Source organism: Eucyclogobius newberryi, unplaced genomic scaffold (assembly GCF_026437365.1).
Source record: "Eucyclogobius newberryi isolate DKJ021-1_F unplaced genomic scaffold, fEucNew1.0.hap1 SCAF_9, whole genome shotgun sequence".
Taxonomy (NCBI): domain Eukaryota; kingdom Metazoa; phylum Chordata; class Actinopteri; order Gobiiformes; family Gobiidae; genus Eucyclogobius; species Eucyclogobius newberryi.
The window spans coordinates 6,335,810-6,363,076 of NW_027316532.1; the positions used below are offsets into that span (position 1 = coordinate 6,335,810).

The 27,267-nt window shown below is 42.7% G+C and overlaps 1 protein-coding gene across 1 annotated transcript in view; it reads right to left on the bottom strand.

The window, feature by feature from the left end:
• The window catches only part of mcf2l2 (MCF.2 cell line derived transforming sequence-like 2), a 132,114-nt gene that overhangs the window by 97,722 nt on the left and 7,125 nt on the right, over window positions 1–27,267 (bottom strand). The window contains exons 2-15 of the mRNA XM_072438211.1: window positions 26,916–26,999; window positions 20,140–20,254; window positions 19,950–20,040; window positions 18,741–18,854; window positions 18,400–18,516; window positions 17,617–17,766; window positions 16,718–16,842; window positions 14,657–14,771; window positions 14,456–14,575; window positions 13,399–13,590; window positions 12,595–12,786; window positions 11,408–11,591; window positions 10,526–10,632; window positions 1,296–1,384 (exon numbers count right to left, since the gene is read on the bottom strand). Coding sequence (XP_072294312.1) covers window positions 1,296–1,384; window positions 10,526–10,632; window positions 11,408–11,591; window positions 12,595–12,786; window positions 13,399–13,590; window positions 14,456–14,575; window positions 14,657–14,771; window positions 16,718–16,842; window positions 17,617–17,766; window positions 18,400–18,516; window positions 18,741–18,854; window positions 19,950–20,040; window positions 20,140–20,254; window positions 26,916–26,999 — 1,795 coding nt within the window. The remainder of the gene's footprint in view (window positions 1–1,295; window positions 1,385–10,525; window positions 10,633–11,407; window positions 11,592–12,594; window positions 12,787–13,398; window positions 13,591–14,455; window positions 14,576–14,656; window positions 14,772–16,717; window positions 16,843–17,616; window positions 17,767–18,399; window positions 18,517–18,740; window positions 18,855–19,949; window positions 20,041–20,139; window positions 20,255–26,915; window positions 27,000–27,267) is intronic.

The following is a 27,267-nucleotide window of genomic DNA, read 5'->3' on the forward strand; positions in this document are numbered from 1 at the left end:
AAGCGATTGATTCTCCCCCCCCCCCCCCTTTTCAAATAGTAAGTGGATGTAAGAATGTGTGTGAAAAAGTGAAATCAAAATAATAATAAAAAGCAACCAGTTATACACATTCTCAATCTATCTCGCAGTTGTTTTCATTGATTAAGATTTGTCTCCTCTCCTACGCACCTATCCACACCTGTCTTTTACGCTTGATTTCATACTGCTTTTAACCTTCTTACATTGCTATTTGTGCTTCATATATGTACCCAGAGTGTTTTGATTGATTCCCGCAGTGTTTAGCTATATTACAGACTATCTTCTTTCCGCGAATCTCCAAACTGACGGGCGGTGGGGCAAGACCGCGTCATAAGGGCAAGCACGGGTCATCATCCCCCCTCACCCCCCCCCCCCTCCCGCCTCCTCTTGAACCACATCTTTAACATTTCAGATTAGTTGATTTACATTAGTATTAACAGGATTAGATGAAATAAATCCAGTAAATATCTGGGATTAAAGCCAAAAATATATCTGAATGAAAAATCTATTGTCATGGACACATTGTAACGTTGTTGGGATGGGCACAGAAAGAAAAGATATGTTGATAAAAGATTGGGTTTTAGCAGTTTTTCCACCTCATTGAATATTCCTATGTTGCCAAAATGTTTTTTAGATTTAATGCCTACGCAAATTCAATTTAAATTAAACATTTTGAATGCTTTTCCGGGCCTTAAATTTGGCTAAATACATTTAATGACTTCTAATGTTTTTTTGTTTTTTTTACATGTGTAGATCTTGGTAAAAATGTGCAAAACATCCCCGCTTTATTATAAGATAAGATAAGATAATCCTTTATTGTCCCATATGGGGAAATTTCATTGTTGCAACACAGGTAGATACAGAGGCAGATACAGAAGAACAGAACAGATCACTTATAGGAAGTCTGAAAAACACTCTCAGTAGAAGATCTCCTATAAACAAAAACTCCTAAAGACAAAACCTCCCATTTATTGCACTTACGGATAGAAGTGGACTTTTTTATGTGTGAAAAAATGCTGGATCTTAAAAAATCTGATAAATTAAAAAATCTGAGAACTAAGTACAGAGTGGGCGTGTGTATGGGGGATGGGGGGGAGTCGTTCAAAACATGCATGAACTACTCTGAAAACAGACAAAGGAAAACCCGACCACATTTCAATACCATAGAATATTGTGTTGTCATCTGATCCCTGGCAATTCAGTGGATAATGCTCTCAAAAGACCCTCACCTCTTTCCTTCCAACAATAGCCCCCAGGAGTGTGCGCTGTGACCTCACCTGCGTCGGTTGGACAGACTCTCTTCCGTCTCATTGGTCAGCACCAGTTGAGTGGACCCGCCCTGGCTGCCCTCGTGCATCACCTCGATCTACAACACACAGGAAAAAGAAGGGATGACTGGAGTGTACACAGACATTTGGATGACTCAAGTCCAGCTGGTTGATACAAATATTAGTCCTTTAGTTTATTCCTGGCGTAGTCTTGGTTTAGACCTAGTCGGTTCTGGTCAGGACCTTGTTCCATTTTGACCTGATTTGTGCTGTGTCCAGTCTTTTGTTAGGATTTGTGTAGTCTGAGTTCCGGGTGTCACGATATATCACTTTGTTTTTTACGATTATTGCAAAAAGAATCATTACGATTGTACGATTGATTATTCGCAATTAACAATGAGACAGTGAAATCATTCTTAACTATGTGACTAGCTGTATGAGATCAAACTTTCTGAATGATAAAGTAAAGTTAATGTGACATAAACAGTTGAATAAAAAACAGATGTACTTATTTGGAGTACCTAAAGTGGCCTACTCATTAAATAAAATGCAATTGCAAAAAAATTATACACATTTTATATCACAGAATAGTTTTTTTTTAGGTTTATAATTTTTCTTCCTGTTTGTAATTGATGACATAGAGTAACGCTAGGTAATCACAAGGAATCAATTATCTCATGCCATGTTTTTGTTTTGTTTTTCAAATTTTGACAAATAAAAATGTATGAGGTCGCCTTTATTTTGTTCAATTAACATTTAGAGGGTCAAAAAAGTTGTTTCTTTTGTGTAATTATGCATAGACTTCACTGGTGTGATGTCACTTCGTGTAATTTTCTACAGATTTGTCCACGTTCCTCCACAAATAGCGACTTGATAGGTATAAAACTATATTTATATTTACAACAGGTACTCTAAAACTGGACTCACCTAGAGTTTTATTGCACTGTAAACCATGGCAAACAACTGTCAAACTGTGGAGTGGGGTATTTTTCACCCATATCAGTCCACCATGGGTTAATATTTAATTGGACAGGAAAGACTAGGTTTACAATGCATCTGTGAACAGTGTTTGCTTTGCCCTTTAAATAAAGATTGTCTGTTTGATCAATAACAGGATGTTGAACTGAAGCCACCACTTCTATCACTACTACAACTATGGGAAGTAAAAGTAAAATAAGAATACAAATGTATTAAGATATACAGACAGGGGTAGTAAGAAAACATTTCTGGTGCAACATTTCTAGCTGCCATCTAAAGCAAATATGCATCATTTGTACTCGTTATTGTCCTTTAAATATGCTCTTGTGTACTGCTTTGGAATTTCATGTTTTAGGTCTTGGGGGTAATAATGGACTCAGACTTGAACTTTAACAGCCACGTCAAATCAAAAACATCAGCAGCTTTTTACCATCTAAGAAACATTGCCAAAATCAAAAATATATATTCTAACCTAGACTTGGAGAGACTTATCCATGCGTTTGTCTCCAGTAGATTAGACTACTGTAACGGCCTGCTCACTGGCCTCTCCAAACGAGCTGTAAAACAGCTGCAGTAAATCCAGAACGCTGCTGCTCGGGTCCTGACTAGAACCAGGAAGTATGATCACATTAGTCCTGTTCTCAGGTCTCTGCACTGGCTCCTGTGGCTCAGAGAAGAGACTTTAAAGCAGCTCTGCTTGTGTACAAGTCTCTCCATGGCCTAGCACCAAAGTACATCTTGGATATGTTAGTCCCATATGAACCATCTCGGACTCTGAGGACCTCAGGGACCGGCCTCCTGCTGGTGCCCAGAGTCAGGACTAAACATGGACCGGCCTCCTGCTGGTGCCAGAGTCAGGACTAAACATGGAGCGGCCTCCTGCTGGTGCCAGAGTCAGGACTAAACATGGACCGGCCTCCTGCTGGTGCCAGAGTCAGGACTAAACATGGACCGGCCTCCTGCTGGTGCCAGAGTCAGGACTAAACATGGACCGGCCTCCTGCTGGTGCCAGAGTCAGGACTAAACATGGACCGGCCTCCTGCTGGTGCCAGAGTCAGGACTAAACATGGACCGGCCTCCTGCTGGTGCCAGAGTCAGGACTAAACATGGACCGGCCTCCTGCTGGTGCCAGAGTCAGGACTAAACATGGACCGGCCTCCTGCTGGTGCCAGAGTCAGGACTAAACATGGACCGGCCTCCCGCTGGTGCCCAGAGTCAGGACAAAACATGGACCGGCCTCCTGCTGGTGCCAGAGTCAGGACTAAACATGGACCGGCCTCCTGCTGGTGCCAGAGTCAGGACTAAACATGGACCGGCCTCCTGCTGGTGCCAGAGTCAGGACTAAACATGGACCGGCCTCCTGCTGGTGCCAGAGTCAGGACTAAACATGGACCGGCCTCCTGCTGGTGCCAGAGTCAGGACTAAACATGGACCGGCCTCCTGCTGGTGCCAGAGTCAGGACTAAACATGGACCGGCCTCCTGCTGGTGCCCAGAGTCAGGACAAAACATGGACCGGCCTCCTGCTGGTGCCAGAGTCAGGACTAAACATGGACCGGCCTCCTGCTGGTGCCAGAGTCAGGACTAAACATGGACCGGCCTCCTGCTGGTGCCAGAGTCAGGACTAAACATGGACCGGCCTCCTGCTGGTGCCAGAGTCAGGACTAAACATGGACCGGCCTCCTGCTGGTGCCAGAGTCAGGACTAAACATGGACCGGCCTCCTGCTGGTGCCCAGAGTCAGGACTAAACATGGACCGGCCTCCTGCTGGTTCCAGAGTCAGGACTAAACATGGACCGGCCTCCTGCTGGTGCCAGAGTCAGGACTAAACATGGACCGGCCTCCTGCTGGTGCCAGAGTCAGGACAAAACATGGGGAATCTGCGTTTCAGTTTTATGCAGCTAAAATCTGGAACAGTCTTCCTGAAGATGTGAGACAGGCTTTTACTCTGACAATGTTCAAATCTAAGCTAAAAACAGTTTTGTTTAGCTGCGCATATGACTGAAAGGATTTTTTCTTTGCACTCTTCTCTTTTGTTTGTGATTTTATTAGTTTAGACAATCAGTTGGATTGATTTAAAAGGGAGTTGGACTCCAAAACACGTTAGACGTGTAAAAGTACGTACAATCAGTTGGACTGATTTAAAAAGGATTTAAAAAGGAGTTGGACTCCGAAAACACGTTACCCTTTGTGGCTAGGTGTTCTTTATTTAATTTTTAATTTAGTTAATTTTATTGTATTTCTGTTTCTGTAATGTCTTTGTGATTTGAATGCATTTTTCCTGCTGTGAAGCACTTTGAATTGCCTTGTGTATGAAATGTGCTCTGCAAATAAACTTGCCTTGCCTTGCCTTAGGTCGGTCTTCGAATAATGTGTATAATATGAAGTAACGGACAAGTCAGGTCAGAGATAGAGCTGACGCAGGCACATAGTTGTAATGAACAGTCTGATAATGATTCATGGACTAAAAATAGTGTAGAAGATCTCTGAGCTCTACATAAAACAGTATTTTTTGAGGCTTCATCAAACAAAAAGTAAATGAAGCTAAATCCAACTCCAGGTATGTTTTTGATGAGTGAAACATTTGAAGGATTTATTTTCACAGGGGTTCTAATAACAGATCCATGCTTCTAATACAGCACTAAATCTCATCCATTCCAATCATGGCTTTCAGAATGATACAAACATTGGGACCGTTGCCATAGTAAATAAAATGTCCATCCATCCATCCATCTTCTGCCGCTTTATCCGGGGCCGGGTCGCGGGGGCAGCAGTCTGAGCAGGGACTCCCAGACTTCCTTCTCCCCAGACACTTCCTCTAACTCCTCCGGGGGGATCCCGAGGCGTTCCCAGGCCAGCCGAGAGACATAGTCTCTCCAGCGTGTCCTGGGTCTTCCCCGGGGCCTCTTCCCGGTGGGACATGCCTGAAACACCTCCCGAGGGAGGCGCCCAGGAGGCATCCGGAACAGATGCCCGAGCCACCTCAGCTGGCTCCTCTCGACGTGGAGGAGCAGCGGCTCTACTCCGAGCTCCCCCCGTGTGGCCGAGCTCCTCACCTTATCTCTAAGGGAGCGCCCAGCCACCCGGCGGAGGAAACTCATTTCGACCGCTTGTATCCGCGATCTTGTTCTTTCGGTCACTACCCAAAGCTCATGACCATAGGTGAGGGTAGGAACGTAGACCGACCGGTAAATAGAGAGCTTTGCCTTTCGGCTCAGCTCCCTCTTTACCACAACGGTCCGATGCAGCGACTGCATCACTGCAGCCGCTGCACCGATCCGCCTGTCGATCTCACGCTCCATCCTTCCCTCACTCGTGAACAAGACCCCGAGATACTTGAACTCCTCCACTTGGGGCAAGGACACCCCACCCACCTGGAGAGGGCAAGCCACCTTTTTCCGGTCGAGAACCATGGCCTCGGATTTGGAGGTGCTGATTCTCATCCCAGCCGCTTCACACTCGGCTGCAAACCGTCCCAGTGCATGTTGCAGGTCCGGGTTTGATGGAGCCATCAGGACAACATCGTCTGCAAACAGCAGAGATGAGATCCTGTGGTCCCCAAACCGGACACCCTCCGACCCCTGACTGCGCCTAGAAATTCTGTCCATAAAAATTATGAACAGAACCGGTGACACAGGGCAGCCCTGGCGGAGTCCAACATGCACTGGGAACAGGTCTGACTTACTGCCGGCAATGCGAACACAGCTCCTGCTCCGGTCATACAGGGACCGGACAGCCCTGAGCAAAGGGCCCCGGACCCCGTACTCCCGGAGCACCCCCCAAAGGACACCCCGAGGGACACGGTCAAAAGCCTTCTCCAGATCCACAAAGCACATGTGGACTGGTTGGGCAAACTCCCATGAACCCTCGAGCACCCGATGGAGGGTATAGAGCTGGTCCAGTGTTCCACGACCGGGACGAAAACCACTCTGCTCCTCCTGAATCCGAGGCTCGACTATCGGTCGGATTCTCCTCTCCAGTACCTTGGAATAGACCTTACCCGGGAGGCTGAGGAGTGTGATCCCTCTGTAGTTGGAACACACCCTCCGGTCCCCCTTCTTGAACAGAGGGACCACCACCCCGGTCTGCCAGTCCAGAGGCACGGTCCCCGAACGCCACGCGATGTTGCAGAGACGTGTCAACCAAGACAGTCCTACAACATCCAGATACTTTAGGTACTCAGGGCGGATCTCATCCACCCCCGGAGCCCTGCCACCGAGGAGTTTGCGGACAACCTCAGTGACTTCAGCTTGGGTGATGGATGAGCCAGCCTCCGAGTCCCCGGTCTCTACTTCCTCTTCAGAAGACGTGACTGAGGGATTAAGGAGATCCTCAAAGTATTCCTTCCACCGTCCGACGACATCCCCAGTCGAGGTCAGCAGGCCTCCACCCGCACCGTAAACGGTGTTTGTGAGACACTGCTTCCCCTTCCTGAGGCGCCGGACGGTTTGCCAGAATTTCTTTGGTGCCGACCGATAGTCCTCCTCCATGGCCTCCCCGAACTCCTCCCAGGCCCGGGTTTTTGCCTCTGCGACAGCACGAGCCGCGGCTCGCTTGGCCTGCCGATACCCGTCGATGACCTCCGGAGACCTACAAGCCAGAGTGGCCTGATAGGCCTCCTTCTTTAGTCTGACGGCATCCCTTACTTCCGGTGTCCACCACCGGGTTCGGGGGTTGCCGCCACGACAGGCACCGGAGACCTTGCGACCACAGCTCCGAGCAGCCGCATCAACAATGGAGGCGGAGAACATGGTCCACTCGGACTCAATGTCCCCAGCCTCCCCCGGGACATGGGAGAAGCTCTCCCGGAGGTGCGAGTTGAATACCCTACTGACAGAGGGCTCCACTAGACGTTCCCAACAGACCCTCACAATGCGCTTGGGTCTGCCAAGTCTGTCCGGCTTCCTCCTCCGCCAGCGGATCCAACTCACCACCAGGTGGTGATCGGTTGACAACTCTGCCCCTCTCTTCACCCGAGTGTCCAAGACACGCGGCCGGAGGTCTGATGACACGACAACTAAGTCGATCATTGACCTCCGGCCTAGGGTGTCCTGGTGCCACGTGCACTGATGGACACCCTTGTGCTTGAACATGGTGTTCGTTATGGACAATCCGTGGCTAGCACAGAAGTCCAATAACTGAACACCGCTCGGGTTCAGATCGGGGAAGCCGTTCTTCCCGATCACCCCTCTCCAGGTGTCACTGTCATTGCCCACGTGGGCGTTGAAGTCCCCCAGTAGAACAACGGAGTCCCCGGTCGGTGCACTGTCCAGTACCCCTCCCAAGGACTCCAAGAAGGCCGGGTACTCTGCACTGCTGTTCGGCCCGTAGGCCGCCACAACAGTGAGAGACCTGTCCCCCACCCGAAGGCGGAGGGACGCGACCCTCTCGTTCACCGGGGTAAACTCCAACACGTGGCGGCTGAGCTGAGGGGCTATCAGCAAGCCCACACCAGCCCGCCGCCTCTCCCCGCGGGCAACACCAGAGAAGTGGAGCGTCCAGCCCCTCTCGAGGAGATGGGTTCCAGAGCCCAAACTGTGCGTGGAGGTGAGGCCGACTATATCTAGTCGGTATCGCTCAACCTCCCGCACAAGCTCAGGCTCTTTCCCCCCCAGCGAGGTGACATTCCATGTCCCCAGAGTTAGTCTCTGTGTCCGGAGATCTGGTCGCCGAGGCCCCTGCCGTCGACTGCCGCCCAGATCTCTCTGCACCGGCCCCCTATGGATCCTCCTGCGGGTGGTGGGCCCACGGGAGGGCGGCCCCACGTCGCTCTTTCGGGCTGTGCCCGGCCGGGCCCCGTGGGGTAAGACCCGGCCACCAGGCGCTCGCCATGGAGCACCCATCCCAGGCCTGGCTCCAGGATGGGGCCCCGGTGACGCCGATCCGGGCGACGTGAACTGCCTTGATTGTGTCGTCGTCATAAGAGGCTTCTGAACCGATCTTTGTCTGACCCGTCACCTAGGACCTGTTTGCCTTGGGAGACCCTACCAGGGGCATGAAGCCCCCGACAACATAGCTCCCGGGATCATTCGGGCACTCAAACCCCTCCACCACGTTAAGGTGTCGGCTCAAGGAGGAGAATAAAATGTCCTGTTTTTCAAATAGTAAAAAGTTCTCAAAATGCTCATAAGGGATGATCAATAATGATGTCTCGATATCAAGTTTTAGTGTCGTGATTATTGTGAGAAAAAACATCACGATTTAATGATTATTCATGATTTTTGAGACTGTGACCAAACAACAGTGAAATCTTTAATTTTCTTTCATTCTTGTGGTCTAACATGTTCTTATACCTCAAGTTCATGACCTTTCTGAAAGACAAAATTAAGTTAAATTTAACAAAAACAGCCAGATAAAATAAAGTTTACATTTAGGTCAATTTTTTTGGACGATAGATCGAACAAAAATACTTAATTTTGCGTAACAGTGTAGCTTAAATTTACACCACGCCCGCACTTTGACATTTGAACCTCTTAATGCAAGCACAAGCAAAGAACCATCACCACTTATACCAACATTACTACTACTTTAAACAAACACTGCAGATACCTTTGAGTACTATGAAAACACTTCGAAACCAGCCCCACACTGATGAGTACAAGCACACAGGATTGACCCGATACTATCATAATATCCTGTCACAAAAAGTTATTATTATTCTAAATCCCCCCCCCCCCCAGATTTGATTATTGTTTAATTGTATTTTTGTCTCATATGTCATAAGCATTATATAACTTTAAACACACACAGAATTGACTTTGCAGTTTGAGTGGAAACATGATCCAGTGAAAGGGAGAGGTCTGGTCTGGTCTTCTGCCCCGGGACAGTGAAACGTGAGCCTCATTCTAGAGAGCTCACATACCAGTCTAGCACATCATATACTCCCTTCTCATGTTCAAATGCCAGTCTAGTATGTGTAGAATTAGTCTGTGTCCTGTGATATAAAGTAAACATGTTCAAAAGACATGATATATTCTGCTAAATCCACTTTAATGAGCTTTTAATCTTGTTACAACTGTTTCCCCATCGTTAGTTTAGTCAAAGTGGTATTTTGATTGATTCCTGCATGTTTGAGTAATCCTGTGTTCACTCACAAAATTCCTTTTTTCCCCTACCCCCTATCCCCGCCCACATCACTGTACTTAATGATTATTTCATAAACATTAAGACTCACAGTGGCACATGTCGGGTTCTGAACATTCTTTAGATCAATACTGCGGTTTACAATTTAGAAAATGTAAAACCCTTGTTATAGTTTAATACTACTTACTTTCCGCACTACAAGGCTCACTTAAAAGCCTTTAATTTTCTCAAAAAACTAAAGTGCGCCTTATAATCCAGGGCGCCTTATATATGGATTCATTCTGGTTATGCTTTCTGAACTTAAAGTGATTTTGTGAGTGAGGTACACATTTTGTTTGGCTTAATGCGCCTTATAGTCCCCTGCGCCTTATAGTGCGGAAAATACGGTAAGTAAAAAATATCATGTCTACTTTAACATTTAGTTTTTGCTTTTTTTTCAAAATTAAAAAAAAAATCTTATGCAAAAGTTTTTCATGTTAAGTTTCAAGGCCATTAAGCACATTACTTTAGGTCACCAGAATAAATCCACTAGGATATAAACCTTGTGAAACGGTAATGTACATTATGCGGCACCCTACTGGTTTCAAGTTATGCTGCCCTCTACTGGTTTCAAGTGGAACCTCCATCAATGCAAAGAGTGTTACCTGATGCAAAATATGAAAAACAGTGGTCTTGTGTGCTCTTATCAATTGCCTCTCATACTAATGCTACTACTATAATGACTTCTACACTATGTTGCAGTGCAAATGCAGAGTACTTTTATTCATTTGATTAACTTTACAACCAATACTACAAAGTGAATGTATTTACTTTCTTCAATAATTGGTAATACATGTATTTTTCTACCTTACAAAAGTATATTAAAGGTACATTTTCACTTGGTGAGTCGTGGTTTGAGGCCAGTTTAGTCCAGATGTAGACTTGGTTTGGTCCAAGAGTGACCGTCTCAAATTGCAGAAAAGTGGGACAAGAAGAGATTTGACTCAGGAAATTTAAGCTCAAAGATAATAGCTGGAATAACACCATATAATTTTCATCTTGTTTCAGTTGCAAAGATTGGAATAGCAAAAGGTGCCAACATATTACCACCCTAAAAGCCGGTACACGAGAAAAACATGTATTATCAGCCTTTTGTGATGTACTGTAAGTGTAAATCTCATGTTTTGGAAAACCATTGTACCTTGATGCCTCCTTTGGCTTTGCGAATGATGTTCTTCTTCTTGTTGGGATCGTTGTCGATAGGGGGTTTGGCATTATTGGTGTTATCCGACAAACGGCGAGCAAGAGCTGCAAAAAAAAAAAAAAAAATATTCCTATGTCATGTGCTGCTTGTGTTTCATATTTTTTTAATTTTTTTAGTTTTTTTTTGCTTTCCAGGCTTGTTTTTGTGATCTGTGTCACATGTGAAAAACTATAACCTGCTACCATGCATTGTTTCTTTTGGTCACGGTTTGTTTTATCCAAAGACAAAGTTAAAAAAAGTTTTTAAAGGTTTTCTAATATCTTTTTTTTTAACTTAAAAAAAAGAAAAAAGAAACCTGTACATGAGAGCAAGCTATTTCTCTAATATATATGTATGTATGTATGTATGTATGTATATATATATATATATGTGTGTATATATATATATATATATATATATATATATATATATATATAATGTATATATCTTTATATTAATATTTTTTTGTTGCTATTGAATGTGTGTCGTCTTTAGAGATGTCACAATATCAAATTGATAGTGAGAAGAAACATCATAATATAATGATTATTCATTCATTCATTACTGACACAAAACTAACTTTAAATTGTTAATTTTCTTTCATTACTATACATTACTGTTCTAATAGTATGTGTCTAGCTCAAAAGTATACATTTACAAGTACTTTTTAGATTACAGATTGAATTGAAACGACCCACGATTATCAGTTTTCAGTTCTTACGATTACATTGTGAAATTAATAATCACATTCACTGTATTATGTTGACATCTCGAGCTTGTTATGTTATAGTCCATTTAATTCTTATCTAACAATATAGCTCAGAAGTGTGTGAAACGTACGCTGCGGCCCCCCGGTGCTCCTGGTGTTCCTGAGTGAGGGTCTCTTTGGGGAGGACTCTGGTCTGGGGGCCACGGGCTGCACTGGGCGGGTTTGTTTGGCAGAGAGTCTCTTCAAACTCACGTTCCTCTTCTCGAACATCTCCTGCACGTCCTCCAGGCGCTTCAGAGCCTTCAGCACGCTGGCCTGTAGGGGGCGCCAAGTAGCATTAGACTCAGAGTGTGCTTTCTGGTGATAACAATCAGATCCAAGGCTAGAAGTAATAATTCTAAAGTCAAATAGTCAAATCTCTTAAATAAGCTTTTTAAATGAACATATATTACTGTTTACTGTGTTTGTTGTCTTTATTTATACAGCATGGTGAATAGTGCTGCAGCGATTAATTGATTAATAATGACTAGACGACTATAATACATATCTTAATTGTATTTTCATGATTGTACTTGTGACAATATTAAAACAAAATGTCAAAACAGAATAAAACATTTCTGATTTTCATCAATAATACACTACTTGTAAATGTTATCAAACTAGAAATATTCTGTCACAATATTTCAACCTTTATTAGGTTGAAAATGTATTCAAAAAGTCTCAAAGTACAATAAAAAAAAAAATCTTACTAAATAGATTATTAAAATAATCATCACAACTGAGGCGTCAAACTGGTACAGACAGCTGTTAGTACTAATAGTACTTGCAATATTGGAAAGTACACTTTCACTACAGAAACAGTCTATTATAGAGACAGGTCAATATATATTGCACATTTTAGCATATTTTCTATCAGCCTCAAATCTCCAGCAGAGGCCGATATTTAGTTTGGCCGACGCAGCTGCTAAAGAATACACAAAGCTATTTGAACACTTTTCACCCAGTTCAAAGAGGACACTTCACAGAATGTTACAAAGCAGTTCTCTTATTCACTGTGTAGTAAAACAGGTTTGTGAATGATGATGAGTTTGTTTTCTGCAAATTATACAATTTGAATTGACTAAACAAAATCGGCTTCACATTTTCGACCCAAAAACACTGGATTCTAAACACTCCGCAACAACCTCGGCCATGAAAAACCTCATATCGGTCTATCTTTAGCCTGGACTGACATGTATGTAATATAACATTATTATCCTGATAACAGCAGCCGTCACCTCAGTCACAAACACTTGTCTTTTTAGTGCGTAAATCAAACCTTGAGCTCCTCGGACAGCACCAGCTCGTTCTGGTTGTGCAGGTTTCTCAGTTCGGTCAGCTGGTTCTTCTGGGCTGAATCCAGAAAGTTCTCGATGTCACTGAGCGCTGACTCTGCCCCCTCCTGAGACTGGCACTTGTCCACCGCCTGCGAGGCCAGCAGGTAGATGCCCGACTCACACCACTGGTTCACCTGAACAAACAGAACACAGAGTAAAGTCAGGATTCTTCACGTTTGGATAAACTTGGACTCTCTAGAATGCAACCATTTTATTATCCATTCCCTGACAGATTAATGCCAATATTTAGCGCAGCTCCATGTTTTTAATAAAAAGTGAACTTCAGCACGGATCACAGCAGTGACAATTTAGGACTTATTCTGCTCAAAATGTCAGTCTTTCTCTGTCGAAAATGTGACCAGCAGTAAACACTAAGAACAGGCCTTCATCTCCCCACTTCTCTTTCGTTTAGTAATTTTGACAAACACAAAAACACTGCGAGCGCGGAGCCTGATTTCCACTCGGACAAACTTCGTAGCTACAAAGCATGTGGTGTGAAATATCGCCGTGTGTGACTGTGTGCCGTCTTACAACTTTAAATTCTTCATGCCTTATAGTGTGACATCCAAAAACACTGCATTGGAAGCTGTTAAAGAGCCTCCGTCGTTCCTTTCTTTTAAAACAAATGCTAAAAAGTGCTAAAAAGTTGTATATAAATGTGTAGTGGACAACAGGCTTCAGATCAAACATGCAGTACTTTCTATGGCGTGCTTTGTCCTCTTTATATGACAGCGAATGGCACTGACCTTGTCCACGCCCTGCAGTATCTGGAGGGACTTGCTGAGGACTTCCTGCTTCCTCTGGTTCTCGTTGCTGAAGTCGTCGCAGACCCGCCGGAGCTCCACACACTTGGGCCTGATGGAGTCCACGGCGTAGTGGTCGCTCTGGATCAGATGGTCCCCGTGCTGCGCGTGGAGCTGGGCCTTATCCAGAGACGGCTGTGAAGGTCAAGGGCAATGTCAGGGTCAGGGACCAACTGGGCTCAAACCAAAGTGTGAACACGTTAAAGAGATTTTGCTGGTGCTGTTACAATGTGTTGACATTTTGGTGCATGTGGTTCTAAAGATCTGTATAGTTGTGTATTATAGTGGCATAGTTATATCCCAAAAAAATAAAACTGCCTAAGTCACTGCAAAAAGTTAAAATTACTGCATTTAAGAATGCTCTTGATTTGAGTAGATTTAACTTGACACAGGAAACGATCTACTAATGTAAAAATAAATAAAAGAAACAAGAAAGAAAATCAAAAATATTTCTTTAATGGAATTAAAACTTTCTTGAAAAATAAATACTTTTACTTAGTCCAGGGGTGTCCAAACTTTTTTCACCGAGGGCCGCATTTTGAAACTTATACGGAGCAGAGGGCCACACAAAAACAGAAAATGTCGATTTTTTGCATTTGACATAGTTTTGATGCACCTCCACACCTTTAATAAGACTTGGAACATTAATATTATGTTGGTATAACATCAAAATGCTTCAATCACTCCAATTTTACAGTAAAAACTACTACTTTTTGTTGTTTGGATCAACTTAGCAGGAAGCCGGAGGGCCGACAAAAATTGCCCGGGGGCTTTGGACATGCCTGACTTAGTCCATTGATTGATCATTTTACTTGCCAAGTCAATTCTACTCATCAGCGTGCATGCAAACAATTGTAACTCGTCCAGATATCACTTGTTATTTCGTTTTCATACAATGACCCAACAATTTTATCGACTTGTGAAGAAAAATACTTCTGCCGCACTGCCCAGAATGTGTTACTGCTTTCCAACTGCAGCATTTATGTTACGTTTGACCGACCTGAGCCTTCTCCTCCAGCGCCTTCAGCTCCTTCAGCAGCTGCTCCACTCGGACCACGCAGTCCCCAGTGTCGGGCAGCTCCCCCAGGCTCAGCATCAGACTGTCCAGGGACGCCTTCACCTTTAAGACCAGAGAGTGCTTTAAAACCGCACTAATGACAACAGGTTTACGTCTTCACTCGATAGAACGATGGCGCCGTACCTCTCTGAAGTCCTGCTCGAAGTGCCGGAGCTGCAGACACTGCTCCAGCTTCAGATGATGTTTGCACCAGAACTGTTCGAATGCGTTCTCCGTCTCATCCAACTGAGCCAGCAGTCTGCAACCGTCAAAAACCATAACTCAGTGACTTACGTGTACATCCCCACGAGGAGGACGACATACAGAGACAGCCGCTTTGAAGCATAGAATAATAAGCAGTGAATTAGTAAAAGAAGACAAACTTGTGGTGTGATCTTCCAAACAAAGGTGATATTTTTGAACTTTTATTTTTTAAAGTCTCAATTCTTGAACCCCAATCTGCAAGACTTTTACATTTATCGTATTTTCCGGACTATAAGTGTCACTTTTTTCATAGTTTTAGCCGAGGTGCAACTTATATGGGATATTATTTGTTATTTTCACACTGGCAACAGCAAGAGGGCGCTCAAGGCTCTAAGCGACACAGAAGAAGAATCAGCACTTCCTCTTCCTCTGGAGTTTGTGGAGTTGTTTAGAAGTGACACAGAGGAAGAAGAATTCAGTGGATTTAGTGATTTGGGGTAAAACTGATGCTTTGGTAAACTTGTTAGCATGTTCTTTATGCTATAGTTATCTGAATAACTGTTCATATGTTACGTTAACATACCAGACACTTACCACAGTTCTGTCTGTGCCTCATGTAGCTGAGGGTGTTAGTGTTAGCATACGTACACCTATTCACCATATTATTTTAAATTGCATTTCAAGATGAAATGTCTGTTCCTGGTCCTGGACTTTGTCACATAAATTTCCCCCAAAAATGCAATTTGTGCTCCAGTGCAACTTATATATGTGTTTTTATTCCTTCTATTATGCATTTTCTTATATACTCCGGTGCCACTTATAGTCCGGAAAATACGGTACATTTGGAGATTTCTGATGGACTGTAAACAATTGTATTATCTGGACAATGACAAAATGAATACTTAGATATTTGTTTTTGTCAACATTGCCAATCCTGGCGCTTTTCGTTTTTACTTCCATTCAGGCAAAAGAGGCTTATTGTATTCCACCTTTGCCTGGGTGAATCTGCATCTAATTACACATTATAGCTTTATTCTCCACGAAGCAGGAAGTGTACTGTTAGCGTGCTAATGTTTCTTAAGCTACAGTCGCAATGAGCCGTACGAATGATTTGCTTGATTGAATCTCACAGGAGCTCAAAGACATTCTTGGAGGGGAGTAAAGTGTCTTGCTCGAGTTTTTTTACGTCTTTTATTCTCTTCTAACTCAAAGTGTTCAGGAGAAAACAAAGCTGTACGTTGATTGTGGAACTCTTACATTGTGCAAAAGTGCGCAGTGGGTCTTTTCCTACTGATATTTGAATCGCACGGTCGCTGTATATTCTCTCTACGTGCAACTTGAGGGGCTATCAAGTCGGCCTTAAAAAGGTCTTAAAAGTGCACAAGCTTCTTACGACTCAAGCCTCCATAGAAATATTAAGCTGCATAAAGGGTCGTCAGGAGCGACCTGAGCAACAGCAACGGATGTCGTACCAAGATGGCTGCTGCGCCAGAGAGATGCAAATCCAGAGAGTTTAGTCATTTTATTACTATAAACAATGAAACCAAATGGATGAACATTTACAATAGTAAGAACGTATGTAAAATAACACAATAAAAAAACACATACCGGAAGCAGAAAACTGTGTTTTTTAAAATCAATTTAGAACGGCAGGAATCTGGTGAATGTAGTACATGTTAGTGGCCATTTGAGGGCGTGTTACAACAGCGTTTAATATGGTGAAATCTTACTTTTTAACATAAATAATCCAAAGCATTTGTACAAGACCATTTGACAAGACCATCGAACTATAGAACATGTTTTCCTATGGCAGCCTCAAGAACGATGTCGAAAATGTGCAAAAACGACGTCGTGGACTGTTAACAGCCGTTCGTACGGGTCATTGAGGCTTTAGCTTCACCGTGACAGTGAACTCTGCTCTGGGCTCTAATTTGTTTTCCGTACTCAATTGTAGTTATATAAACGTAAGGGCTACATTGATCACTTTTGCACGGCTCTTACCTCTCCACGGTGGTCTGGTTCTCCATCTCGTCCGGGTTGAGTTTGCGGCACTCGGACTTCCCTGCCTGTTCCTTTATACAGCCCAAAAGTGTGGTGCCCTGCTTCAGAGCCAGCTTCAGCTCATCCTGAATCACACGCAGGGAAATGTGGAGGGTCATTATGGAATTCAAATGTTTCTAAATATGATACTAGTTCAAGCCCGACATTAACAAAAGTAAACTAGTCACTACTGGGGTTTTGACTGCAATCTACTATAGTAAGTCGTATCCAACATTTCTTTATAATCGTAGGATTTTTTTTTTAAATGTTTTTTTTTTTTTTTTTGAAGCAGTTACCGTACCTCACCTAGTTAAACATTGGCTATAGTAACATTTTAAAAAGTCAACTCCCATTCAGAATCTAACGCTCGATATGGATTTTTTTTTACCAGTAGTTTAAATCTATGCCAAGGCCAAGAAACTAAAGTAAAGCTGTAATAATGTTCACATAATTACATTGGATTATTGTTAAAAAAAAAAACATAAAAACAAAATGTATTTATCTGGGCTGTACATACATATAATTTGCTGTATTTTTTTTTTTTTTAATGTATTAATTTGTATTTTAGCTTTGTTGCTTCTTCTTCATTTGAACTCACTAGTTTATTGATTGTGTATTATGTAATGTTACAAATATACAGAAAAAACCTTTCAGTTCAATCATTTTAAAGTTCAGTGATCATTTATTTCTTTAACATTCTTTATCATTCCAAGTTTGAAACAATCCCTCGTCTGATGCACTGAGGACAAACTGGTAATGACAGAGCTTAGAATAAAATATAATCTCTACATTTTGGAGAACTCTTTCAATATTGACACACAGAATAACCCCGCCTATTGAGATTGTGGCGGGTTTATTACCGTCAGATGTTGGTGTTTGTCCGTGTGAGATGCCAGCATGTCTTTGGTGCACTGGACGTCGTTGGGCAGCTCCGTCTCTGCCAGATCTGTGCCAAAACCCTGCAGCAACTGAGCCGTGCTTTTCACCGTCACTGCAAAGTTCTCTATGGCCTGGACGTGAATAGAGGACAACAGCGGAATATGACGTTGGTGTGGCGTCCCAAACTCTTTCCAAAGTATTGAATATAGTTGATACAAACATAAAACGGATCAAAACCTGTTCAGCTCCACCAGTCCTCATTAAAGGACATGCATTGTTTATTTTGTTATTGGGCATTTAAACCTTTGTTTTAGCATCTCATTTTATAGAACTTGAAATAATGCTTTTGCAGGAAACACACATTAAGTCGCATCATTCTTTGCTCCCTCATCTGGACTCAGTGGCAGCAGCATTACCATGGAAAAAACTAAAGCTAGCTATTTTAACCACATAGCCGACATGCTATCGCTGAACGGTTGTAATGAACCTGATTTGGCAGAAAAGTCTAGTTAAATAACATGTAGGAAACACCCGGATTTCTACCTTTGACCTCGTAATCTGTGGAAAACTGAGGACCATGTAAACAGGATTAACCAAACAATCGTGAATGAAGCAAGTATTGAAAATCAAGGCAATAATCAATAGTAAAACTAGCATTGAAACAAGATAGACTTTTGAGGAAGTACTGATACTGTGTGATAATGTGCAACCGATAACACTGGGTAGCGAGCAGTGGGCTCCGCTATGGTCGGACCGCTCCTCACCGTCCTGTGGTGGATCCATTGGCTGTGGCAGTAGTCCAGATTCCCCCCCAGCTCTCGGGTCAGCTGTGCTCTGTCCACGTAGTTGTGCAGGTCCGACACAGAGTTCAGCATTACAATCTGAAAATGCAACACACATTTACAAAACGGTATAATATTCTTAACTAGACTGTTTTTGGAATGAATAGAAAATCATAACATCAATATTTTTAAATGAGACTGAAGACAGTGTGTTAGGAATGCAAGATGAATTATGAGACTCTCAGACGCAGAGTGAATATAATCTTGAGTTGGCACACAAATTTAAAATCAAAGACAAAAAACAAATCTCTCGTTCAGCATACCTTCATCTTAAAGTCATCTTTGTGCAGTTTGATCCCGATGTCGGCGATGGCCCTTTGGAAAAACCTGGAGGGTCTGAGCACCAAGACGAGCTGCAGGTTTCCCGGGAACGCTCCCTGGAAAAAACACAGCAATAAAAAGACATTACGCACACGTTATCTAATCAATTTTGACATGCACTTTGGTTAAAGAATACTTTTTCATTCATTCATTTTCTACCGCTTGTTCCCGTTTGGGGTCGTGGGTGACTGGAGCCTATCCCATCCCAGTGACTTTGGGCCTTAGGCGGGGCACACCCTGGGCAGGGGCCAGCTCGTCACAGGGTTACCATAGAGACATAGACACACAGACAAACATTCACTCTCACATTCATTCACTAGGGGCGATTTTTGCCAAACACATGCATGTCTTTGGATGGTGGGAGGAAGCTGAGAACCTGGAGAGAAACAAACCCGCGAGCCCCTTCTTGGGAGGCGAGAGTGCTAACCGCTCTGCCACCGTGCACCCACATGTATTATACTTTTTCTATTAAATCATAATCTATCATATACATATAAATAAATTAAAAAAAAATCATTACAAACTACAAAATTTACATCAAACAACAGGACAATAGAAGTTGAACAACATTCAATATACTGTATTTTCCGCACTATAATACCCACTTAAAAGTATTTAATTTCTCCAAAAAAAACGACGTCTTATAATCTGGGTGTATTTGGATTAATTCTGGTTGTGCTTACTGACCTTGAACCAATTTCACTAAATGTGCCTTATAATCAAGTGCGCCCAATAGTGCGGAATACGGTTATGACTTTTGATCCCCTTTCATAGTATTCTTGATCGCTTAAGAGAATTTTGTTTCCCAATTTCACTGCTTATATTTTTATTTTCTGTTACATTTGAAGATGTTGAGGCTTGACATGCTTATTAGCCTTTAATAGTTTCAGTTTACCACGCAAATATTTTTTTTTTCTGCCTTTCTTTCCTTTTATCAGACGCAACAGCAATAATTCTGCCTCTTAAGACTGCTTTTGCTACATCCCAGAGGTGTCCACAATTAAGTACCGAGCTGTGGTCGAGGATAGGAGAAAGGTCCAAACGAGGCCAATGCAGGATTACTCGAACAAGCGTGAATCAATCGAAACACAACACAACAGTATTAAGAGTTTAGTCATTGCTTTAGTTGTGTGAGCGGGGAGGAAACTCACAGCAATCCTGTTGAGTGAGGCCTTGACTGAGGTCCATTTGTCTTTCCTTCGGTCGATGATGATGATGAAGCCGATACTAGCAGCGTCCAGACTGCAGAGGGACAAGAGACAGTATCACGAGTCTGAGATGGCAGGTTCATGAGGAAACAATGGTGTACGGAGAGATTGAGCGCTTTTAGCTTTAGGTCACCTGGGTATGCTGGTCAGGTAGGTGACAACATTGAGGAAGTCGTCGTCCGGGACCTCGCTGAAGCTCGAGTACTCGGGGAAGGTGATGATAGGAGCGCCATCCTTCCCTCGACCTCCTACAACACAAAATTAATAAAACAAATATATTAGGACTCAATTAGTATATGTCTTTTCATTCTGAACAGTATTGTACAAAAATGCATGCATTAAATACATGGAGAGTTATTGCATGACATTGGCAGATTTAATGTTTTTTGGAAAACCTAAAAAATGGTTGTCAAGATTATAAGGTTTATTGATAATCGAGGTTATTCAGGTCACAATATAATCAAAAGAACCAAAAAATAATAATCGTGACAATTTTAGAAGCAACGTTACACATATTTTATAGACTTAAATGTAAAGAAATTAATTTTATCTGGCTGTTTTTTTTCAAATTTAACTTTGTCTTTTGGAAAGCACATTTTCATAAAGCCGGTCACAAACTTGAGGAACAGTAACATGTTAGACAATGGGAATTAAAGAAAATGTCACTTTTGTTGGGTCACAGTCGAAATAATTGTGAATAATTGTTAAATCCTGATGTTTTTTTATATTGTGACATTCCTAGTCTGAATGCTGTCATGTTTTGTTGTTGTTTCATTCAAGTTAATTATTTGGCATGTAAAATAGCTATTTCAATGATTTTTTTTTTTTTCTTTCTTTTCTGCAGTATTGTGTATACAGTACTGTACTAGTTTCCAAGAGTCACTTACATAAACTCGTCACAAGATGGCAGCAGTGAACCACAGCATTTAACAGCTCTCACTATTCACCTGTTTCATTTCACCTTTACAGTGCACATAACTATTCAGACATTTAAATACTGTCGAAATAAACAGCACAAATATACCAGTTGTACTACACATGTAAAAACTGCACTCTACTTCAACAGTTATTTATTAGGTGATACTGAGGAGGTTCATTTTAACTCTATAAAATGATGTTGTAATCGATCGAGTAAACAAACTGACAAGGCACAATGGAGTCTAAACAAATTGTATTAACCTGTATTCATAAATTGGCCACTAGTGACCTTTTTAAACGGGATTCTGTAAAAGTGCTGACATACGGACATCTGCACAATCAGATTAACCTACACATGTCCCAGAAAGGTCAAAAACGATTGGATTTATTTGGTCATACAAAGCTGGTTTGGACCTAGTTTGGATCTGGGTTTGTCCTAGTTTTGTAATGTTTTAGACCTGGTTTGGATCTGGTTTAGTCCAAGTTTTGTCAGGTTTTAGATCTGGTTTAGACCTGGTTTGGATCTGGTTTAGTCCTAGTTTTGCTATGTTTTAGATCTGGTTTAGAGCTGGTTTAGACCTAGTTTGGATCTGGGTTTGTCCTAGTTTTGTAATGTTTTAGACCTGGTTTGGATCTGGTTTAGTCCAAGTTTTGTCAGGTTTTAGATCTGGTTTAGACCTGGTTTGGATCTGGTTTAGTCCTAGTTTTGCTATGTTTTAGATCTGGTTTAGAGCTGGTTTAGACCTAGTTTGGATCTGAATTTTTCCTAGTTTTGTCATGTTTAAGATCTGGTTTAGAGCTGGTTTAGAGCTAGTTTGGATCTGGGTTTAGTCCTAGTTTTGTCATGTTTTAGATCTGGTTTAGCGCTGGTTTAGACCTGGTTTGGATCTGGGTTTGTCCTAGTTTTACAATGTTTTAGATCTGGTTCGGATCTGGTTTGGATCTGGTTTAGTCCAAGTTTTGTCATGTTTTAGACCTGGTTTAGAGCTGGTTTGGATCTGATTTAGTCCTAGTTTTGCTATGTTTTAAATCTGGTTTAGTCCTAGTTTTGTCATGTTTTAGATCTGGTTTAGAGCTGGTTTGGATCTGATTTAGTCCTAGTTTTGCTATGTTTTAAATCTGGTTTAGTCCTAGTTTTGTCATGTTTTAGACCTGGTTTAGAGCTGGTTTGGATCTGATTTAGTCCTAGTTTTGCTATGTTTTAAATCTGGTTTAGTCCTAGTTTTGTCATGTTTTAGATCTGGTTTAGAGCTGGTTTGGATCTGATTTAGTCCTAGTTTTGCTATGTTTTAAATCTGGTTTAGTCCTAGTTTTGTCATGTTTTAGACCTGGTTTAGAGCTGGTTTGGATCTGATTTAGTCCTAGTTTTGCTATGTTTTAAATCTGGTTTAGTCCTAGTTTTGTCATGTTTTAGATCTGGTTTTGTAATGTTTTAGGCCTAGTTTGGACTAATCTGTTTTAGTCATTGTTAGTTGTGATTAGACCTTGGTTTGTTCTTACTTTCAAGCCATTTTTAATCCAAACCAGGTCTAAATGAAGACAAAAGTCAATGCATCTTCATTGTTTTATAGCTTATACTTTAGTCCTGGCTTAATCTAGTCGACTGTACATTTTCTGAGCTGGTAAGATTAGGTGAGCTGTGTTTTGTCCTTCTTCTTGCCATTTAGTTCTTGCTGTCAAAAGTGTGCTAATAGTCTATAAATTCCCTGGAGTTGGCTCTTTATAACTAGAAGAGTGCAGGAGTAATGCTGAGGAAGAGATTTTGGAGAGAGTTGTTATTTGTCTGTCAGAGAAGAATGAGAAACATCCCAGAAGAACCACAGAGCTCCTCCTGACACTCAGGGCCCATGTGGAAAGTCTGAGGGCCCCGGCTGCTCACTGCGTAATGACTTTAAGTACAGCAGGGAAAGCTTCTTTAAATACTTATAGGATAGGAAATGGATTGTTTAACACTATAGTTTAAACACGTAAAGAGAAAATGAAACGAATGATGCGACTATGTGTTTTTTTTCCTGGTTAGAGCCCAGTTTAGTCCTGATGTAGACTTGGTTTGGTCTAACGTACCAATAGAAAAGATGTCTGAGGTATGAATATTTGATATCTGGCAAAAGCATTAGATTAAAGGGCAGTATTAATCGCACTAAAGTAACATTCTCCCCCCCGACAATAAAATATTGCAAAACTCAACATAACAACCTCACATTCACACACAGAAACTCAATCACAAACAAATTAGAACTAAATAACATTGAAAAACAGATTAAATAAAAAATAAAAACAACACCAGTATTTCCTGTGTTTTAGTGGGCCATGTGTTTATTTTTCAAATTAATTTATCTTTTAATGTATAAAATCATTTTATTTTCTTTTTTTATTATAATATATGTACATTTTCATAATTTTAGCATTTTTAGCATTTTAAAACATGACTTATTTGCCTGACGAAGGCCTAGACGCCGAAACGTTGCCTCTTCACCATTAAACTTTTATTTTGCAAGTTTGACAGTGTGCGGGATTTCCTTCGCCATTACAAAACATGATTTATTGATAAGATAAGATAAGATAAGATATTCCTTTATTGTCCCACATGGGGAAATTTCATTGGTGCAACGCAGGTAGATACAGAGGTAGATACAGAAGAACAGATCACTTATAGGAAGTCTGAAAAACACTTTCAGTAGAAGATCTCCTATAAATAAATAAAAACTCCCATAGACAAATAAATAAATAAATACCATTGCATGTGATCATGACAGTAATTGCACATGAATATGTGTCACGACAGCACATAGATTGCACATGAATTTCACAGTAATTGCACATATGACAGAATTGCACATCAGTATTAGGTTAGGTCAGTATTGCGAGTGTTCAGTACTAACAGTTTTTGTTATAAAGTCTGACAGCAGCAGGAAGGAAAGACCTACGGAGCCTTTCCTTCGCACATCGAGGGTGGATCAGTCTCTCACTGAAGCTGCTCTCCAGAGCAGAGAGAGTGTCCTGCAGGGGGTGACACTCATGGTCCAGCATAGATGTGAATCTAGCCAGGACCCTCCTGTCCCCCACCTCCTGCACCGAGTCCAGAGCACAGCCCAGGACGGAGCTGGACTTCTTGATGACTCTGTCCAGCCTCTTCCTCTCCCTCTCTGTGATGCTGCTGCTCCAGCAGGCCACACCGTACAGGAGGGCTGATGCCACCACAGAGTCGTAGAAGGTCTTCAGGAGTGGCCCTGTCACTCCAAAAGACCTGAGTCTCCTCAGGAGGTAGAGCCGACTCTGGCTCTTCCTGTACAGTGCGTCTGTGTTATGAGTCCAGTCCAGTTTGTGGTTCAGATGAACACCCAGGTACTTGTATGAGTCCACTCTCTCAATGTCCCGTCCCTGGATGTTCACTGGTGAGGGGGCAGTGGGGTGGCGTCTGCGGAAATCCACCACCATCTCCTTGGTCTTCCCCGCGTTGATGAGGAGGTGGTTCCGCTGACACCAGTCCACAAAGTCCTGCGCCAGTCCTCTGTACTCCGCGTCATCGTCGTCCGTGATGAGTCCGATGATGGCAGAGTCGTCAGAGAACTTCTGCAGGACACAGCTGTCCGTGTCATGTCTGAAGTCTGCAGTGTAAAGGGTGAAGAGAAAGGGCGCGAGGACAGTGCCCTGGGGCGCCCCCACACTGCAGGTCCGAGTGTCAGACACACAGTTCCGGGCTCTCACAAACTGGGGTCGGTCTGTGAGGTAGTCCAGGATCCACTCTGCCAGGTCATACTCCACACCAGCCGTCTCCAGCTTGTCCCTCAGGAGCAGCGGCTGGATGGTGTTGAAGGCGCTGGAAAGATCGAAGAACAGAATCCTCACAGAGCTGCCAGGCTTTTCCAGGTGAGAGAGAGAGCGGTGCAGCAGGGAGATGACGGCGTCCTCCACTCCGATGCCAGACCGATATGCAAACTGCAGCGGGTCCATGGCTGAGCTCACGGTGGAGCGGAGGTGGTCCAGGACTAGCCGCTCCAGTGTCTTCATCAGGTGGGACGTGAGAGCCACTGGCCTGAAACTGTTGAGGTCTTTGGGGCGCGGTGTCTTAGGCACAGGTACCAGACAGGAGGTCTTCCAGACCTGTAGTACCACCCTCAGCTTCAGGCTCATGTTGAAGACATGCTCCATAACTCCACACAGTTCATCTGCGCAGGACTTAAGGAGCCTGGGGCTGATGCCATCAGGTCCTGCTGCCTTCCTCACTTTAATCCTCTTCAGCTCACTCCTCACCTGTGCTGCTGTGACAGTCAGTGGTTGGCAGGGGGACTGTGTGCTGGGGGGATGGGTGAGTCCAGGCGAAGTGGGGAGCTGATGGTCCGGGGCAGATAAGCGAAGAGGAACAGATGCAGGGCATTGTCCAGCTGTGGAAGAGGGAGCATGCAGCTGTGCAGGGGGAGGGGCGGGTGACCGATCAAACCTCAAGAAGTGAGCATTTAAATCATTCACCCACTGTAGATCCCCCTCTGTCTGGGCAGGGGGGATTTTGAAGCCCGAGATGGTTTTCAGGCTTCTCCACACTCCCTGAATGTTCTTTTGCTGCAGCTGCTCCTCCATCCTCCTCTTGTAGCCGGCCTCAGCCTGCCTGATCTTCCTCCTCAGCTCCTTCTGCACAGTCCTCAGCTCCTCCTTGTTCCCTGACCTGAAGGCTCTCTTCTTCTCCTTCAGCAGAGCCTTCAGTTCACGGTTAATCCATGGCTTGTTGTTTGGAAAACACCGCACCGTCCGGGAGGGAACAATGTTCTCAAAACAGAAGTTGATGTAGTCCGTGATGCACTCTGTGATGGTGTTGATGTCCTCCCCATGTGGGTCATAAAGCTCAGTCCAGACAGTGGTGCTGAAGCAGTCCCTCATTGCAATGTTTTATTAAAATGCAAGATAATGTGTACAGGGTGTTGTCAAATAATATACAGTAAAAGTTCTAAATGTACTATAATGTAAAAATAAAAAATGTTGCAGCAAATAAAAAGCTGAATGAAACAATTTAGAAGTATTTTTTTTTTTGTCATTCAAGTTATTTATTTGCCCCTCTACTGCTTAATCTTATCACACTTAACACAAATTTTACCAAAAACGTCCCCACTAATGCAAACAAAATGTACACGATAAATATTGAGCTCCAAACATAGATCGTCCACCAGTGCACTTTAAATGCCAACTTGACCTTGACTATAAAGCTCTCCGTCACTTCCTCTTTAATAATGAATGAAGCAGATGTTCAAACTGAGCTCTGTTTGTGGAGCTCCTCAGAAAACGTTACTAAACCGTAAACATGGGGATTGTGCTCATGTTAGTTTAACTGCACATTACATTGTCCGGTGGGCATGATGTTTTAACATGGCATAGTGTGAACATGTACCCAAACATGCTTAAAGTAGAACAGTGGTCTTACACTAAGGTATCGCTCACAACAGCAGCTGAAATGAAAGTATGAGGTCCAATGCCAGAGTTTAGCATAAATTCCCTCTTCCTAATTGTAGGTTAATCCATTAATACTGCATTTAGCATTTAGCAATCTAGCTAATTAGGCCTAATTCTCAACTGTTAATAATCTCCTTAGAATAATTTCCAGGTAACAGGCATTAGACTAAAAGAAATTCTGACTTAAATTGGAAATGTACTAATTTGACCGACTGTGGACCCAGTGGGACGCTTATTTGAATTAATCTGTTCCATGATTGAAAATAAAATAAAATAAAATAACAAGATCAAATCAACAAATCAAATCAAATTAAATAAATAGAAATAAATAATTATGGCAACAATATTGCAACAGTAACCAAAACAATTCAACTTCAGTCAAAAGAACTCCCATTATATCATAAAACTCATTTTATAATATGCAGTATTTTATCATATGAACGGAAAAGGTTTGTGTTTAGAACTGTTTTGATCTTAAACTATTATAATAAAGCTCAATTTATGATAGTAAAGAGTGGACAACAGAACCATAAACTGGAGTGCAATTACCTGAGAGGACGGCGAACTGTCGATGGAGCTGCTCGATGATGTCCACAGCCAACAGCGGCCGGATCTCCTGCTGCATGATCTCATCTGCACACACAGGAAATACACACTGTTTAGTACACATAGGTTATATGGATCTCATCTGCACACACAGGAAATACACACTGTTTAGTACACATAGGTTATATGGATCTCATCTGCACACACAGGAAATACACACTGTTTAGTACACATAGGTTATACATGGATCTCATCTGCACACACAGGAAATACACACTGTTTAGTACACATAGGTTATATGGATCTCATCTGCACACACAGGAAATACACACTGTTTAGTACACATAGGTTATAC